At 50.8% G+C, this 17,827-nt stretch overlaps 1 protein-coding gene across 1 annotated transcript in view; it reads right to left on the reverse strand.

The window, feature by feature from the left end:
• Nucleotides 1-3,030: 3,030 nt before the first annotated feature.
• Nucleotides 3,031-17,827, reverse strand: part of ALKBH5 (alkB homolog 5, RNA demethylase) — a gene marked incomplete at its 5' end in the record, with an annotated part of 15,026 nt that continues 229 nt past the window's right edge. Inside the window, 4 exon segments of the mRNA XM_010174656.2 lie at nucleotides 3,031-3,912; nucleotides 6,155-6,310; nucleotides 10,674-10,754; nucleotides 17,663-17,827. The exon segment at nucleotides 17,663-17,827 is cut by the window's right edge and continues 19 nt beyond it. Of these exon segments, the coding sequence (XP_010172958.1) occupies nucleotides 3,729-3,912; nucleotides 6,155-6,310; nucleotides 10,674-10,754; nucleotides 17,663-17,827 (586 nt within the window).

Consider the following 17,827-nt stretch of genomic DNA (forward strand, 5'->3'; position numbering starts at 1 on the left):
GGTAGCTCAGGCTGCCCCGTCTGCAGAGCCCAGCCGGGCAGGGACCCACCGGCAGACGGACACCCCCTCCCTGGGCCAGCTCACGCGACCGAGGCAAGAGCTTTAGCTCCATCACTGAGTCTTCTCGAGATACGGGTCAGAATAACAAACCCCAATTCCTCCCACTGCTCGTGTAAAAGCAGGGACAAGCCCCACCTTCCTCCCCCTTCCTTAGGAAAAGCCAGTTCTCATGGTCTGGGCTGTGGGTTGGGGTGTGTGGGATCATCACACTGGACATACCCTTATTCCCAGTTTGGGGCTGAGCAGGTTACACAAACAACACGCTGCGGGTAGGTGGAAAGGACAACGGACCACAGGACTGGACCAGATAAACACAACAAAGCCGACTGGGTCAGGTCTGTGCATGAGCCCGTCCCGCGGAGAAGATGGGGAGAAGTTCTGCCTCCAAACTGCAGCTCACCACCCTGCACCCTCCACCACAGACCCACACCACCGACCTGACCCAAAGCCAATGACAGAGAACAGCTACGGGCATCACCAGCATTTCTGAGCCACAGTTTTACCAGACAGGTTACAGTAAGGGATCTAGATCTGGATCCACGTGTAAATGTGGCTTCTGGTTTCAAATCAAGGTTTCACTCCAATGCTGTTCAGTGCAAAAGAGTTAAAAAACCCCATGTTATCTACACATATACATCCGTGCCTATAGAAAATGTCTGTACAAGTGGAGAAGATGGCCTGCCTACCCGCTGGGGACTCCTCACCCGAGAGATGCCACGGGTCAGACTGGTTGCATCCCACTCTCTCTCTCTCTGAGGTGTCAAGCCCCAACTAGTCAGGTTGAAAACCAAGCACAGACGAGAACAGATGATGTCTGGAGAGCGGATCCAGCGAGGAGCTTATCCCACCCCTCCAGCCACGGCTGCCAGCTCAAACCCACCGCACAGATGCAGGGCAGGGAGGAAGGAAGGAGGGGAGAGCTCCCGACCATGGCATGTGGGAACACTGAAACAAACCGGGAGAGGAAGGATACCTGCGTGTGTACAGACTGCACACGGACTGGGATGAGGTGATGGTTGGCACCAGGCTAGAGGTAAGACCTCTGGATGCCTTGTCCAGCCTGGAGTGGAAATAGAGCCAACGCCTCGTCCCACAGGAGCCCTGCTCTGGAATGCAGCCCTGGAAAGGCAGGTGGCCTCCAGCTTCATTTTGAGTTGAGACAGCAGGGTACAGCATCCGTATTGCAGAGGTAGGAGTAAAACTGAGAGCTGGTGGAGGGGAGAGGGGGAGAGCAGGCTGTGCAGAGCCGAGACCTCTGGCAGCGACCGCTGCCACCATCAGCAGCACCTGCAGCAGAGCCTGACACTGAGGGCGGCACAGGGGACATCCAGGATGAATCCAGAAAGACAATTAGAAACAGCCATGGCTGGGCATCCTGTGGGCAGATCTCTAGCTTGCCGGAGATGTTTGCACCAGCCGTAAGGACAAGAAGGGATGCTGCTCCCAGCATGAGGGTTTGTGATCAGGGGAATACCAAACTTCCCAAAACAGGGGGTTTGTGGCCAAGAACTGGCCTGGATTCTCTGCAGAAAGCTGGGAGGGTGAGGAACACCACTTCAAACACTAAGCGTGGTCTGAAAATGGCTTTTTAAAGGTTTCAGAAGTAGCAGAAGCATGAACATTCAGAGCTCTGGGCAGACAAGACAGGTTCCTTTGAAGGCTGGCCGGGAGGCTGTGTCCGTACCTCCGCCCGGAGCCCATCGGGGCTCCCACCAGGAAATCAATCGGATAAAGAGACTCAGAGACAGGCACTCGGGATGTCACCTCTGAACCCCTGACAGATCAGCGGTGCAGAAGGGGATGGTAATTTCCTCTGCACTAATGTGACCACTAGATCCAGCCTGAGCAGTGACCCCAAAACCAGGTGAGTGGCAGGAGCTGCAGCAGTCAGTGGGGAAGGAAAAGGGACACCGAGACCCAGATGTCAGCAAAAGTGCTCCATCACCAAGGAATGGCGCTCTGGGAAACAACGTCTGGGTTCTGTTGTGGGTTTTTGGGGGGATTTTTGGTTTTTTGTTGTTGTTTTTTTTTTGACTGGGAGCCCCTCAAGACAGCAGCAAACAGGTTTCAAAATATATTACATCTTTTTATTGCCAAGCGTGCAGACCATGAAGTGTGTGGGGGACACAACACTAAGAAAAACTACAATTTGAGGGAGGGCAAAGCAGTAAAAATTTAAAAATAAGACTACTCCTTACAAACTGCCAACACTTGGGTTCAAAGAATCAATTGCAGGAAGTTTCTTAAAAGTACAGTTCTAAATAAGGTGTTGGGCCCCAAACTTTGAGAACATCGAGGCTTCGGTCTGGGCTAACGCAAACCAGGTGGGAGAAGATGAGGAAGGCAGCAGACTTTTTAAACACTAACTCCACGGGACTAAATACCCAATTATTCTTTGAGAAAACTCCGTGGAGAATAAGCTCCACTTCTCCCTGGAAGATGAGCTTATTCCCTGGCAAGAATAAGCCAGGAGGAAGTGGGCAGCTGCTGCAGCACTAGCTGGAACTGGGGCCAAACTAGACCCTTGCAGTGTCCTCACTCCCAGAGCCAGCCTCAGAGGGGACGGACCGCAGCCGAGCTGCCCGGCTGCCCCGAGGCCACAGCAGTGCCTGTTCCTGCTCTGACAGTCCCTCAGGATGGGATGCTGCGTCATCTCAACTCTCTCCACCTAAAAGGGGCGAGGGACCAAAAGCCAGTTCCCCAGGCAGCAGAGAACAGCTCTTCTCAGCGGGTCCCAAGACAAACGTCCTCACAAGCACAGCGTCTCTCCTACTCCTCTTTGCTATCTCCAGCTCTGGGAAGCAGCATGTACTCAATGTGATCACTCACTCAACAGCCCTGGGGCTCCAATATGGACCTCAGGTCAATGCTGGGCCAGCCTCGGTGAAGCCAGCCACGTTTCCTTCCTCCTCAACCACAATATACCCCTGGTCAGACCAGCACTGAGAAACCAGAGCTCAAATACATTCTTCTCGGAGAGGGCAGCACAGGGACACAAAGCTGTGAGCCCACGCTGGCTTTGGAAAAGGGACTGGAAAGGAAACCTACGGTATTTAAAACTGAGACTAAAGTGCAACAAAAACGTCCTAAACCCTTTGAAATCAATCGCAGTAAGAGGGGTCTGCAAAGCTTCAAACTTCCAGTTACTGCAGGGCACCCTTAAAACAAACCCAACAACAACTAGGTAAGAGCAGACCAAGGAGCCCTTTGGTGAAGCAAAGAATACGAGGCCACCAGAGAGAATTTCAGCTCCTGGGGTCAAACATCATATTTAGAACATTTTGGAAAGGAAGAAAGTTAAAGCAAAAAAAAACAAAAAACAAAACAATTCTTGAATCTTGCGCAAGGAAAACAGTTAAACTTTTTGGTGTTTTCAAAAGAAATCCCAACAGACAGCCTGGCATAACTTTATCTGCTTCCTAAGGGAGAGATGCCCGTCTGACGCATGACTCAGGACACCATGTGCACTGGACATGTTCCATCCTTACGTATGTCTCAGCATTCCTCCATTCATAAAACCAAATTGCTAGATCCTTCCTGTTTACTCTTCAGCCTGAAAGGAAAAACCAAAACTGAAGCTAGAGATGGAAGATAGCCAGAGGGAGGAGAAAGTTTTCACAGACTGGAGGCCAATTTCATCAGCTCCGTGAGCCCGGAAAGTGCAATCCTTAGTGTCGCCTCATTTTAACTTTCCTGGCTGGGCTGCCGTCCTCCTCTTCCTCGTCACAGTCCTCCGTGTACTCGTAAGACCTTCGCCAATAGTTCTCGGAGCTGAAGCTGCTCCGTCTCCTATGTTTTGGTAAGAGGACTGAGCGCCTGTTCTCCTCTTTATCCATTTCTAGAATCCGTGGCCTACGGAGAGAGAGAGAGAGAGAGAGAGAGAGAGAGGAGTCAGAGCACATCCACGACAGGATTCAGGCACTCCTTGCGTGGACACCACCTGCAGATTTGCATACTCTGACTGATAGGACTGACTTTTCCATGTTCCCTTGGCAGAGCAGGAACAGATCATCAAGCTGCATCTCCACGGGGAGGCTGAGAACTTTGCTTTCGATGGTGCAAGTCCTTCCACTTCCCTGAGCAAGTTTTGGTCTTCAAATCCACCAGGAACACTTCCCAACAGCCCAGTCACCTCTCGAAGTGCAGCTTGAGGCCCCCAAGAGACATCCCTTCGGTAGAGGGGGCTGTGTCTCCTACAGCAGGACTCACAGCGCAGAGCTGAGCTCCTTTTAAGCTGTTGGGATGCTTGTGGTGCAGGATCAAACCTCTGAACTCCTTTGTCCTCTCGCTAGTTCTCTCAAACATTAGCACAGGGCAACTGTTATTTCTGCAAAGCTGCCTCTGCTCTCACCTGCCATCATAGAATCACAGAATGGTTTGGGTTGGAAGGGACCTTAAAGATCATCCAGTTCCAACCCCCCTGCCAGCAGCAGGGACACCTTCCACTAGACCAGGTTGCTCAAAGCCTCATCCAACCTGGCCGAGAACACTTCCAGGGAGGGGGCATCAACAACTTCCTTGGGCAACCTGTTCCAGTGTCTGACCACACTCACAGTGAAGAACTTCTTCCTAATATCTCATCTAAACCTCCCCTCTTTCAGCTTAAACCCATTTCCCCTTGTTTTGTCATTAACTGCCCTTATGAAAAGTCCCTCCCCAGCTTTCTTGTAGCCCCTTCAGGTACTGGGAGGTCACTATAAGATCTCCCTGGAGCCTTCTCTTCTCCAGGCTGAACAGCCCCAACTCTCTCAGCCTGTCCTCACAGCAGAGCTGCTCCAGCCCTCGGATCATCCTGGTGGCCCTTCTCTGGACTTGTTCTAACTGGTCCATGTCTTTCTTATGTTGGGGGCTCCAGAACTGGACGCAGCACTCCAGGTGGGGCCTTACTCCAGGTGGGGCCTATCACTCTGTAGTAAGAACAGGCTGGTGGGCTGCACAGACCATTTATTGTATCCTAGGTGGCAACTGCCAAGTTCCTCTAAGAGATACCACTATCCAATATCCACACTCTTTACCTATGTTCTACTGGAGTCTTTGAGGCCAAAAAGAAGAGAAAAACATGGGTTTGATACCCATCTGCTGCAGGAGTCTGTGCAAAACCCTCCACCCTGATAAGGTCACATCAGGTTGAAAACCAGCTCTCAGAGACCTGCAGATTTGTCTTGCATGATCGCTTCTCTAATCGAAGGGCGGCCCGCTGCGTGCTCAGAGGTAAGCTTTCATTTGCAGGCTTCTTCTTGATCCCAGCCACTCTGAGTCCAGGTGAATGAACACCGCTCACAAACAAGCCATCCCCACCCTCCTCCCTCCAGGACAGGTTGAAACATGGTCTGGGACCGCACAGCAGCCAAGCCCCAGGACCAAACCCCGTGGTTTTTACACCACCTCAATCCTCAGGAAGCTTTGGAGTTGGAGAATACCAGAAATATTGCATGAGAGCTGGCAGACTGGCTGTCACTCACAGCTCTCGGTACGTTCACACAGAGCAAGGTGGTGTTTAAGGGAAGCCTTGCTGCAGAGCTCAAGCTGTCTGAAACCCTCAGCAAGGAGCTCTCCTGAAGGTCAGACTTCTGTATTCACACAGTCTGTTTACAAACACAAAAATATACACATGCAGCTCTGGAAGCAAAACAGGTCTGAGAAGCTTCCCAAGGTGGCCTTCACCTTTCCCAGATAGCAAAACCTCACGTTCTCTCCCAAGACTGCTTTCATAATATAGTTTAACGCAGCTGCACAGGTTGCTTGGCAATAGAGGTCAAAAATAATTAGCTGCAGGGAAACTATTGTTCTGAATGACTGCATTATCAAGAGCCAGCCAAATCTATTGCTTCTTCATTATGCCACTCACAGGATAAACAATGTAAGCTGCTTACAGCCACAGCTCAGACTCCACAAGCTCAGGAGGAACATATAAAGAACCTCATTCTAATAAAACAGACCTGGACACCACAGAAAGCACCCAGGAGATGCAAACTGGGATGGTTTTTTTTCTAAACATGGTGTGCAGTCTCTCTTGTGAGAGGCCAGGAACCTCAGACACTCAGTGACCTAGAGATATCACCCAAAACATTGCTGTGAGGAGAGACCATCCTACCTGTGAGCAGCATCGGGATCTGCTTTGCGATGGGACCGCTTTGGTTTCAGGATCTGGTCCCGGTTGCTTCCTGATAGACGGTCAGAGTTATAACCTGGTGGTAACACAGAGCTACTCAGGGATTTTGTTTCCAATCGAGGTGCATCTAGTCTTGTTCTGCAAATATTTAAAAGAGAAAAGAATTTGCAAGCAGTTTCTCCAGAACCGCCAGCACGCTGCAGCAGACGCTTGTCCTTGATGTGCTGAAGCAGAACCCTCAATCCCAGCCACACAGCTCAGGAAGAGGCTCAGGACTATTGCACTCCACAGCAGAACAAGCTGCAGCTTTCTGGTTCTCAAAGCTTCAGCTTTAACCTTTGTTGCCTTGGTTAGAGGGAAGAGGAAGGCTTAGAGACCCATGTAGTTGTGAGGTGAATGTGAACGGTGCTGAGCTCACTCCAATCCCAGTTACGAGATACAGAGCTGAGGTGTTGGAGCCTCTGTGAAATCTTATGAAATCACAGTGACTCGTCAATAACTCGCAGCTCCAGTTAAGCCACCTGGGAAATGCCCTGTGAAATTCATCATCACTTACAACAGTAATAACTGCTTCTATCTGGAAACTCCCTACTGTCTCAAGATCTCGTGGGGTCAGGCATTTCTCAGCTTGACTAGAAGGTTTAAAGAGTTGAAGTACGAGTCAGGAGAAGGTCTAGTAAATGGAAACTGCACCACATCCCTTCCAGCAGCACAGCACCACCTTGTTTGTGCTGGGATAGAAACCAGAGAGCAAGCACAGCTCATCCCAGAGCAGAATGGTCACTGGCCCAAGCACAACCATAGCCACGCACACGTGGAGGGAGGCAGCAGACCGAGCAGCAGGAAACTCGATGGTGCAGCATCTCACCATGGTACTATCACTGTCTATGAGCACAGCACAGTTACCAGTCTCAACTTACAAGCACTAAAAGTCTATTTGAAAACACAGACTGAAGTCTAAGAATAGACAAAAGACACTAAAAGGTGCTACTGATACTCCAGAGCTGCCAAATTCAGAAGGATCCAAGCTACTTCCCAGAAGGAAAGGGATCCTGATATTGTAGCTGCAGCCTGCCTCCCTCCTTGGGATTAGGGGTGAATATGGAAGGGGTCTGGGTGAAAGAAAGGGGAGAATCACTACTTGCTCTCTAATGCTGAACTTTAGCTCCTGAGGGAGGTTTCCACAGGAGAACCTCAACCTAAACTCCCATGAGGAAGCACGTCCAGTTGCCAAGCTTCCTCTCGCCATCGGGGAGAGCCTCTTCAGTTAACCAGGGTGATGCCAGGCCGGCACAGCAGCCCAAGTCTGCCCAGCATGCCAGAAACAAGGAACACTTCCGCGGGCAGTGGCCAGGCTGGAGCCTGCTCTAGTCCACAACACCATCGTCCTGAGCTGTTCTCAGCTCCAGGACTGGACCTAGGCCAGTTAGAACACCGAAGGCATTGCAGATCCTGCCCCAGACAAGTTAGGTGGTTTAAAATACCTCTCAAACACAACAGCAACTACAGGTCTGCAATTAAAACAAACAAACCACCAAATAGACTGCGAGGGGAAGGGAACACCAGCCACGCTCTCTCTGTCCACAGCTCTGCAGGACCAGGTATGAGGAGAGGCTACACTAAAATGGAGAGCAAATTGCCTACCAAAGTTCAAGTTAAATAGAATAACTCCCCAATGTAACTGCTTACAAACAGCAGCATAAACCCTCTGAAATGAGTTTTGAGACCTGCTTCAATAGGTCTCACTTCTATCCCCTCCCTCCATCAGTATCTCGGGAAATCAAGAGCATCATTCCTCCCCTCTAGATTCTTGCACAAAGCGCTTCCAAACCTTGCTGGTTCCCCGCAGTCCTGTGCTCCCATACGCAGGAAACGCTGTAAATATCATCACACTACAGCACTGAAGTGTTTATGACCTACTTGGTAACCACGCTGCTTGAAGCATCCTGCAAAACCCAGCCACTTCTCCAGCCCATGCAGCTTTGTTCTCCTCTGGCTGCCAGCAAAAGCCGTCTCTAGAACCACGCGCTCCGAGCAGAGGCAAGAGCAGATCCAGACTCAAACGTCTGGGGCCCAGCAGGCTCTGGCAGCTTATTTGGAGTTGAATATCCCAGCTCTTAGCTACAGGAAAGTTTATGCTGCTCTATGACCCAACTGATCTGATCCTGCTGGAAACCTCGAGGCCGATTCTTACCACGATGATGAGGAAGAAGAGTTTCACGAGGCCGCTGGCTGCTCCCAAGCCTCTCGTAGCAGGCTACCAGCGGAAGTAACTGTTTTCCTGGTTGCATAACACACTATTTCAGACTGTACAAAGTCTGGGAGCAAGGAACAGCATTCACTGCAGTGATCCAGGTCGTGGGGATGCGAGCACAGGCAGAGGTCAGCGCAGCCCTGCTGTGCGTGCGTGAGCGCGCGGGGAGTCGGCGAGGAGACGGCCGCCGTCACAAGGGATAAGCAGCAATTAATAAGCTCTATTTGGCAGCAGTGAGAGTTCACCCTTTGGCAAACAGGCAATTGCCATGTATTCACCAGGGCTGCTAAACTCTACGGAGATTACACAAAAAAATAATTACCAGGGGGGTTTCCACTTTGCTCAAGAGAAAAAAATGCTGTTGTGGTTTCAATTCGACCTGCCAGTCAAGTCGGCTCATCGCTGTCTGTGTATGACTGAGCAGAGACACTTCTACACTAATGCTAAGGAAATTGGGCCCCTAAAATCAGGGGCAGACAGAAGGACACGCTGCTACAGAGGGATGGTTAAGCAAAGACAACCAACACGGCTCTGCCAGGAGCTAATGGGCCTTGTCTGCTCAGCAGCGATGCACCAGGTCAGCCCGGGTCCATCTCAGCCAGCTAGGTGCTTGCCCAGCAGCTCTTTGAGGGCAGTCAGGATAGACTGAAATAACTCAACACCCTTAGCTTACAGAAGTTCATGGAAGCAAGAGGTTGAGCCAGTTTAAACAACTGTGTTAGATATCTGCACCAGTTTGGGCAGCTTTAGCTTATGAAGCAGAGTCTGACTTTTCTAGGGAACTGCTCCACAGCCCAGGACAGGCAGCTTCTCTATCCCAAAGCCCAGCTAAAGCAGCTAGAGGATTTGGAGATGCCTTCCACCAGTGCTCATCAGCACTCACACCGCTTTTCATTGGCTGCAGTAACCAGTAACAGGAACATAACAGCCTTTCAGTTCTTATTGCAACCCTCTCGCCTTAAACCTCACGTGGCAATAACCAACTACTGGGTGGTTTGGTCCTCATCTTGTTTTTTTCTTTGATCCCACTCTATCACCAGCCACATCTCATCCTGTCTCCTTGGGTCTGTGCTGATCCTGCCCATTGAACACCTCAGGGCTGTTGCTTTTCCTGCCTTCATTTCGTGGGTCTCTCTAACCAGATGTCCAACTCCACTCCACTGGCTTTGTGCCGGATCTTCACAACACTGCCAGACTTGTTTTGAAACCAACTAAGCTGTCTGAAAGCTCAGCAAGTCTGAATCTAGACTTTTTACCTAATAACCTTATGCCAACCTGGGTCACAACTGCAGCCCTGCCACCAATACCCACGTTTTCATCTGGGTTCACACTACTCAAGTCATGTGTGTTTTCACTTGCAAAAAGATTTCTCGACAGTGGAATTACTGCTGAGACTTTCTAAGGCACAATCAACGTGGGTCAACTTGTGGCAGTCACATTTTTTGGTCTCCTAGTAGAACTCATGAGAGATGACATTTCTGGGCACAAAAGAATGTTATACTGAGGAGTTTGGGGTGGGGTTAGTTTGGGTTTGGGGTGGTTTTTTTTCCATTTTCTCTTCTGAAGAGCTTAGGAACAGACACACTGGCTGATGAAATGCCATCAGCTGACCAAGCCAGTGTATCTTCTAAAAAAGGAAGCGTGTGATACAGCTTACAGAGCTTGGTTTCCCAACACCAACTTGAAGGACAAGCTCTGTAAAGTGATCACTAAATTCACTGCATCCATTTCCCTTCAAAGCCAGCATCTTCCTCGTTCTCTCCAGGAAATGAAAGTCATTTCACCCAAAAAACTTTATCAGCTTTAGAGAAGATTCTTCATGGTAAGCATCAGCTTCAAAGGATCATCCAGGTAACTCAGGCATGTGGGTATCATATGATCAGGCACCTGAATACACAGCCCAAAACAAGAGCATTTGAAATCCTAGCTGTGTGGAGTCAGCCAGCCAACGAAAGCCAGGTGTTTGGACATGAACAGGGCTTACAAAACCAGACATTACAATGAAGTACCACTGCACAGAGCCAAGGAGTTATTAACTCTGTAGTAACCAATTCCATCTATCTCCACCGGCCAAGTGATGGGGACAGCAAGACATGAGCATCAGAGTGACATCTAATCAAGATGTCACATCAAGCCAGCAAATTAACAAGCAAGGCAGTTTTAAAGCATTTCTTTAAAAGCACCTTAGAAACCATCACACCACCACATTCAAGTTTCTCTTACTGTCTGGAAGGCTTCAACACTTACTTTCGAAGGATGATGACAGCTCTTCTCTCCTTGATATCCTGGGGTCGAATACAGTGTGTAATTTCATCGGCTGCATATCCACTGACAACAAAAAAACAGAAAGCTGCTGTGAGAAAGATGACAGGCAGAAGCAGAAAGTGGTTGCCAGCCTCAACAACTCATTTCCTAACTTCCTCCTCCAAACACTACTGCCCAGGAACACGGGAACTAGACTTATAGGAAGGAAGAAACTTCAGGAAAGAATGAGGACAACCAGGGTTTTTTTTTCTTTTGGACTCAATTTTTTAGCATACACCAGAGGAATCCACCACCTGCCACAACATTGTGAAGTAAGACATGTAGAAAATGAGTTTATGGAGTATAAATTCAGCCAATTCATTTATCAAGAGATTAGAGAGCAATGGGGGGGGGGAATCAGCACATTGCTCCAGAGCATCTTCTCACACATGTCCCCACGAAAAAGCCACCTCTCATGGCTGAGATGTGCAGCACATCCACACATGAACATGTGCTGGAGTCAATGAGAAGAATCATTAGTCAAGGAGAGGGTGCAGTGGGGTAGAAGTGCCTCACCCCCCTCACATGGGTACAGACACTGCCACCTCAGCACCCTCACCCTCCCTGCTACCCACCACGTGGCACATCCTCAGTCATGGTACAAACACCACCCCCCAGCACAGCGTAACCCCAGCACAATGCACACAGGGTAACCTTCAAATTCAGACCTGCACTCCCAAAACCTCCCTGTCATGGGGCTTGTGAGGTGAGACAGCTACCTGGGCTGGTGAATATAAATAACACCAGGCTCTGCATGGCCACGCAAGGGCCATTCTGGGCAGGAGTGTTTCACTGCATGAGATGACTTCACCTCCTCCACGTTTCTAGCAGGCAGGAGGAAAGTCATGGCCAACGAGGGGCCCAGCTACCTGCAACACCCAGGAGTGTTTTTCTTGTGGCTGTTTCAGTTGTTCAGCACAATTCCTGGGTCCAGCACAGCATGAGATTGTGGCAGATCAATGGAGAGCAGCCATCACAGCTGCTTGGACAAACAAGCCACCCTGCCAGGAGCACAGCTCGTCATTCACATGGGTGCTAATGAGCAGGTCAGAGAGGTGGGCCTGCCCTCTACCTGCTGTTGGGAGAGCATCTGTTCACAAAGTCTTCTAGAGTCCAACATGGGAAAAAGAGAAGTTAAACACCTTCAGAGGCTCCTGAAATGGCTGACGAGGACAGAAGGCCTTGGAAGGGACTTGGCAAAAGCTGCCCAGGCCATGCAAAGCCAGCACAGCCCCACGCTGGTTCAAGCTGAAGCAGGAACCACTGAGCCCACTCTCCTCATGAGGATTTACCATGAAGCTGCTGCCATGTCATCCAGGAACACGGGCAGGCAGGGACATCATCCTGCAGGTTATTCAGGATGCTCGAAGCATTGAGAACAGATCACACACACCCAGGTCCTCTCCAGGGATGGAAGCAGGTTTCCTTTATCCGGTTAGATAACCCACCCACTCACCAGGAAACACACACCTCTCAGACAGCTTTACTGCTCTGAGAAGGGAGTTAAGAGTCTAAGACCTGCTCAGGTGAAACAGGGGGTGATGTCCATCCCTTCTGTCCTGCAGAACATTGCAGAACACGACAGCATTATGCGAAAGGGCTTATAATGATGCTCTATTTTGTTCCAGGAATCTCTGTGTCAAGCTCCAGTAAATTCATTAATATCAGCCATGTTAACAATCAACTGGGCACATCCTCAGCGACACCCTGAACATCAGGAAGAGCTCTGCTGCCAGACCTGCGCTCTCCATCACCAGGTGTCAGCCTGACCACTCATTCTCAAGTCCAGAGGAGGCCACCAGGATGATCCTAGGGCTGGAGCAGCTCTGCTGTGAGGACAGGCTGGGAGAGTTGGGGCTGTTCAGCCTGGAGAAGAGAAGGCTCCAGGGAGATCTTATAGCGGCCTCCCAGTACCTGAAGGGGCTACAAGAAAGCTGGGGAAGGACTTTTCATAAGGGCAGTTAATGACAAAACAAGGGGAAATGGGTTTAAGCTGAAAGAGGGGAGGTTTAGATGAGATATTAGGAAGAAGTTCTTCACTGTGAGGGTGGTCAGACACTGGAACAAGTTGCCCAAGGAAGTTGTGGATGCCCCCTCCCTGGAAGTGTTGAAGGCCAGGTTGGATGAGGCTTTGAGCAACCTGGTCTAGTGGAAGGTGTCCCTGCTGCTGGCAGGGGGGTTGGGACTGGATGAGCTTTAAGGTCCCTCCCAACCCAAACCAGTCTGGGATTCGATGATTCTCACTCCCCAGGCAGGATCCCCCTTCCCAACACGCTTTCAGAGCAGCACCAGGCAGAGCTCATGGTCAGCACCAAAACAACAGCCCCAGCACCCTTGTCCAAGGCCCTGATGAGGATCTACCAGTTTGCCCCCGTGCCAGACTGGTGTGGGGAAAACCCAGCTTGCATCATATGGAATATAGCGACACTGTCTCAGCAGGGCCCTCCAGCAAAGTGGTTCACACTGGCACCAGGCAGAGAAATGGAATAACCAGATTATTCGTTTGTGTCACACGAGTTCTGCTCTGTGCTGGCATTGACTTCTTACCCACTGCCTGGCCTGGCCACATCCTGATGATGGGTGAAGGGGCAGATGCTGGAACAGAACACCCATAACAGTATGGAGGGTCCACCCAGAGATTTCTTGCCCAGAGAACAAACCCAAAGAATGAGGTAACTTGGTAAGGAAAACCCTAAATTACTGCCCACGAGAACACCTGAGCAGGATGTCTCCAACCTAGAGCACTTTCCAGATGAACACAGTGAGGTGCAGATACCATCCACGTGCTCCCCAACCAACACCCCAACTCCTACCTAACCTCTCAGATCTTACACCCCCAGCTCCTCCCCGAGTCTCTTTTTCAGTCCAGAAGAGCTACTGTGGAACCACAACACAACTGATTCACACAGGAGGCATATTTTTTTTGTCCAAGCATCACCAGAAAGGAGGCCCTGAAATTCTGCAGAGTCTTGAACAAGCAATATTTCTAGGGGCTGACGACAGCCAGGCCAGCTCAGAGGCAGAGGGACCTCACACATGAGTCCATCGCAGGGTCAGAGCAGTTCAAGGTTTTACCTGTGGTTCATTCCAGCTGCTGCCACAAACCACGGATGTGACACCGACCAGATCAAGCAGAGCTTGAACAAATCTATTTGCCCATCACCACTGGCACACAGAGAACTTCCTCTGCACCAACAGCCTGTTCTGAGGGATCAGATTTTTCTGGAAAGGCACCTAATCCAGGCAGTTGTGAAGAGATTCCTCCAGCTGGGAAGAAAGCAGGTTCATCCTCCAGAGACTCCAACCAGCTCTGATGATGCTACCATCAGGCATGCCTCAAGACAAGAGGAGAGACAAACACCATGACACTCCCACTGCTATTTCAGACAGCGGGGAGGTGACCTGGAGCACCCACCAGCTGCAGAGGGGGAAGCCCATCTGGCATAGGAGCTCTCAGAACCTGGGACACGTTACCTTTGGTCATTTATTTCTCTGGCTGATTGCAACTGCACTATTTCCAACAACCGTGCTGAGATGCAACACCTGACAGTCAAACAAAAGCTGGGCTGATGCTGAGATGTGTTACCTGTGACAGTGTCTGCAGGGCACAGTGTGACACAGGGGTCTGGTTAGAACCACCCACCCCAGTTGGCTCTGCACCCCAAAAGCTCCCTCCCTTTTTTCCAGGCAAAGCATTTGTCAAAGCACACGTTCCTCAGATGAACAGGCAGATTGCTCCATCTCCTCCCCACTGCTTCTGTCGATTGATGCTCATAAAATTCTTTTTAATAAAAAATATAAAAAAAGAAAACCCACAAACATAGTCCAGCCAGCAACCCCCCAACAACCACCTGATGGTCCATGGGATTGAAATCCAATTTAACTCTGACTCCCTGAGAAGAGCAGCCCAGACCAAGGTGCTTCTGCTGCTTCCTCTCGGCCTGGGCAGCAGCGTGACAGACCTGCAGGAGCAAAGGGCTGCAAGAGAAGAGGGGACTGGAGGAGGTCTTCTTCTAGATGTCAAAACCTACCAGGACAAATCATCACCAGAGATGCAAAAGGAGAGGAAAAAGTGCTTTGAAAGAAGAGCAAAGGGCTCCTTAGAGTGTCAGAGGGTGGCTTAGGCTTTGTCCTGCTGGCAGAGGTGCACAGCCCAGCCGGGACTCTCCTGTCCACCTTATAACCACTAACCCATCCTCTCGAGATCTGAATGCTTCCCAGGGCGTTTGAGGTGGGTTCAGTGTTTGCAAACACCACAGCCTGCTTCACAGTAGGCAAATAAAGTCAAGAGAGGGATAAGGGGAAAGCCCTTCTGCAAACTTCCTGCCAGGTAAGCGGCTACAACATCAGAAGGACAATTTGGAACAGGCTGCTGGGAGCAGGATCAGGACAGGCGTGATCTGGGGAGAGCCTGAGAGTGATGTGGGGGTAAAGAGAGATCCAACAGCTTTCTTTAGATCCTCACCATTTCCACAGGGTAACCAAAGGCACGTGGCTACCCCTGGCTTCCCCAGAAAGGCACCGTGCCAGCAGCAGCCACTGACCCAGCAGTATTTGAATCACAGACATGACAAGCATGCCATTTCTATCTGCGCCGTTTCCCTATCTCCAGGGCAACTGCCTTCAGCAACTGTTTATGGAGAGGAGAAAAGCCAAGTTTGGGGAGTTGACTTAAATATGACCAAGGGCTGGATTTTGGAAATACACCCCTGAGAATCTACTGATGGTCTGCACCTCTCCCCCCCTCCAGCTCCTCCCAAATTACTGGGGTTAGAGGGGAGACAAGGAGATCTGCCGAGGAACCTGCATCCAGCCAGGATCAAATCATCACAGAACAATCACTTGGGCAGAATCTCTCTTAAGTGAGTGCTAAGTATCTGCTAACTGCTGTACCAAAATTGAAATAATCCCTGGTTTAAAGTCTATTATTTGCTGGAAAGCAGAACATCTAACTGTGGATTAAGCCAGTGAATGCCTGCTGTGGGTCAGTCAGAAAGCAACCCTTCGATTTAGATATCTTCCTTTGATTTGTAGGATTGCTTCAGCCACGTTAATAAACTGATTACAGCACCCAGGTGACGTTGGCCAACAACCCAAACGCCCAGGCTTGGGATACATCCTGCTCCAGTTCCGGGAGCCCTGAGCCAGCTGCCTCTCCCCAGCAGTTTTGGGGTGATAGTGAGGGTGTAGGACAAGAAAACATCATTCTCTGTCCCTGGAGAAAAGCACCTCTCCCTCCTCTCACCATCCTTCACTGGAAAGTCCTGATTCTCCTTCAGACATAAGGCCACAAGAGTTTTCTTAGTGGGTACATGACTTCAGACTGACCCTGCACTAAACAGCTTCCAAGCAAGAAAAAACTGTCACTGTCCCTAGAAAAAAAATTAAAATAAAAATAAAAAAGAGCTCTGGCTGTGAAAGGAAGGACAGGTATTTACTGTGAAAGGAAAGGCAGCACACAGGGGTTCACAACACCAGCAGGAAAATTAGGGTAGAATGTTTCCCTCCTCCTGTCTAAGAGGAGAAGTCAGAGAGCGGAGCAGCCGCCTCGCACCCGGCAGCCTCCATCCCCCAGGACTGAGCTTCATCTGTGGTGAAAGGACAGGCAGCAGGACAGGTCCCCCTGGGTCCCATCTCACAAAATCACCCTGACCTCTGCCCCCTCCCTGCCCCGGGCCAACTCACCAGAGAATAAGCAAATTTCCTCCGCGCCGTTCCCACTTCCCTCGCTAATCCCCAGGAGTTACCTAACGCCGGGGGCAGGGTGAGGATTAGTTAATGTTTGTGCAGCTTTTCTGAGATAAAAGCTACGTGAGATCTCCCCATTTATTATTGATGCACGAGTCAACGGTGTGAGGCTGTACGTGGAGAGGGGGGGAAATTCCTTCCCGAACCCTGCGGCGATCACTTTACAAGCCAAAGCAGGGGATTGTGTTACTGCCTGGGAGCCCTGAAAACCAGCCTGAATCTTCACCAATCCAAACAAAAAAAATCCCATAAAACTCCAAATGAGGATAGAGTTGGTAGCTTGGAGCGCTGCTGGTGGAGTCTGGGTGATCCCTGCTCCTTGCCAGGAGCACTCTGACCTTCAGGGACACGAGGGACTGGTGCTCACGGAGTCACGCAGCACCGGTGCTGGGCTTCGAGCTGCCTTCCCCAGGAGTAGGTGTGCACCAGCCTGCCTGCCCCCCTCACCTGCCTGCCCCCCTCACCTGCCTGCCCAGCACATACTGGGAGGCAGTGGGGATTAGGAAGCAGGCATTCCCCAGTGCCAATCTCAGCTTTACTACCGCCCGGCTGCGTGACCTTGGGCAGGTCATTTCACCTCCAGAGCTCTTCCCCCACTTGCAAGAACGCACACAAAGTCCTTTCCTTGTGCCGGTGACCTGCCGTGCTTCCAAGTGACAGTCCCATGGGGCTCTGCACTCTGGGTTCCCCGTCAGCATGGGGCAAGGGGAGGGTTTAGTTATTCCCAGTTTACAGACTGGGAAGACGAGGCCATTCACACCTCCTCCCCATGCTTAAGGTCAGGTCAGGGAGGTACCAGCCGAGCTAAGAATAGATCCAGGAGCCCCGTCCCAACCAGCTGCTCTGACCTCTCTTGGGCAGAGGATCCATTTTGTGTCACGATGTGTTATTTTAATCATTTACAGGAACTACAGCAAAGCTGGGCCCTGCAAGCGGCCGCGCTCCCACCAGGCCGTGCCTCAAGCTCTGCAGAGAGAGGGCACCCACCCAAAAGCAATCAATCCCCACCCATCACAGCAGCACGACCCTCCCCCTAGATCCTTCCTTCACCCCTTCTGCCTCAAAGAGACCCCCCCAACGCTTACAGTAGGGCGAGATGGAGCCCGAGCCACCGTCGGGCTGTGCAGCCGCATGATTCACGTTACACAACCGAGCCCCGGGGGCCTGGGCACGGCGGGAGTTACCTGAGCACCGTGACGCTTCCCCTCTTGACGGGCAGGAAGAGAACGGGCTCCGAGACCCTGATGGGTTTGAACTGGAATTTACACCCGAAGCAGAGAGCCGAGTCGCTGAAGAAGGAGACGGAGACGATGGGTCTCTCGAAGATATGGATGGGGTCCACGGGGGAG

Source organism: Antrostomus carolinensis, unplaced genomic scaffold (genome assembly GCF_000700745.2).
Source record: "Antrostomus carolinensis isolate BGI_N321 unplaced genomic scaffold, ASM70074v2 scaffold40458, whole genome shotgun sequence".
In the NCBI taxonomy this organism is placed as follows: domain Eukaryota; kingdom Metazoa; phylum Chordata; class Aves; order Caprimulgiformes; family Caprimulgidae; genus Antrostomus; species Antrostomus carolinensis.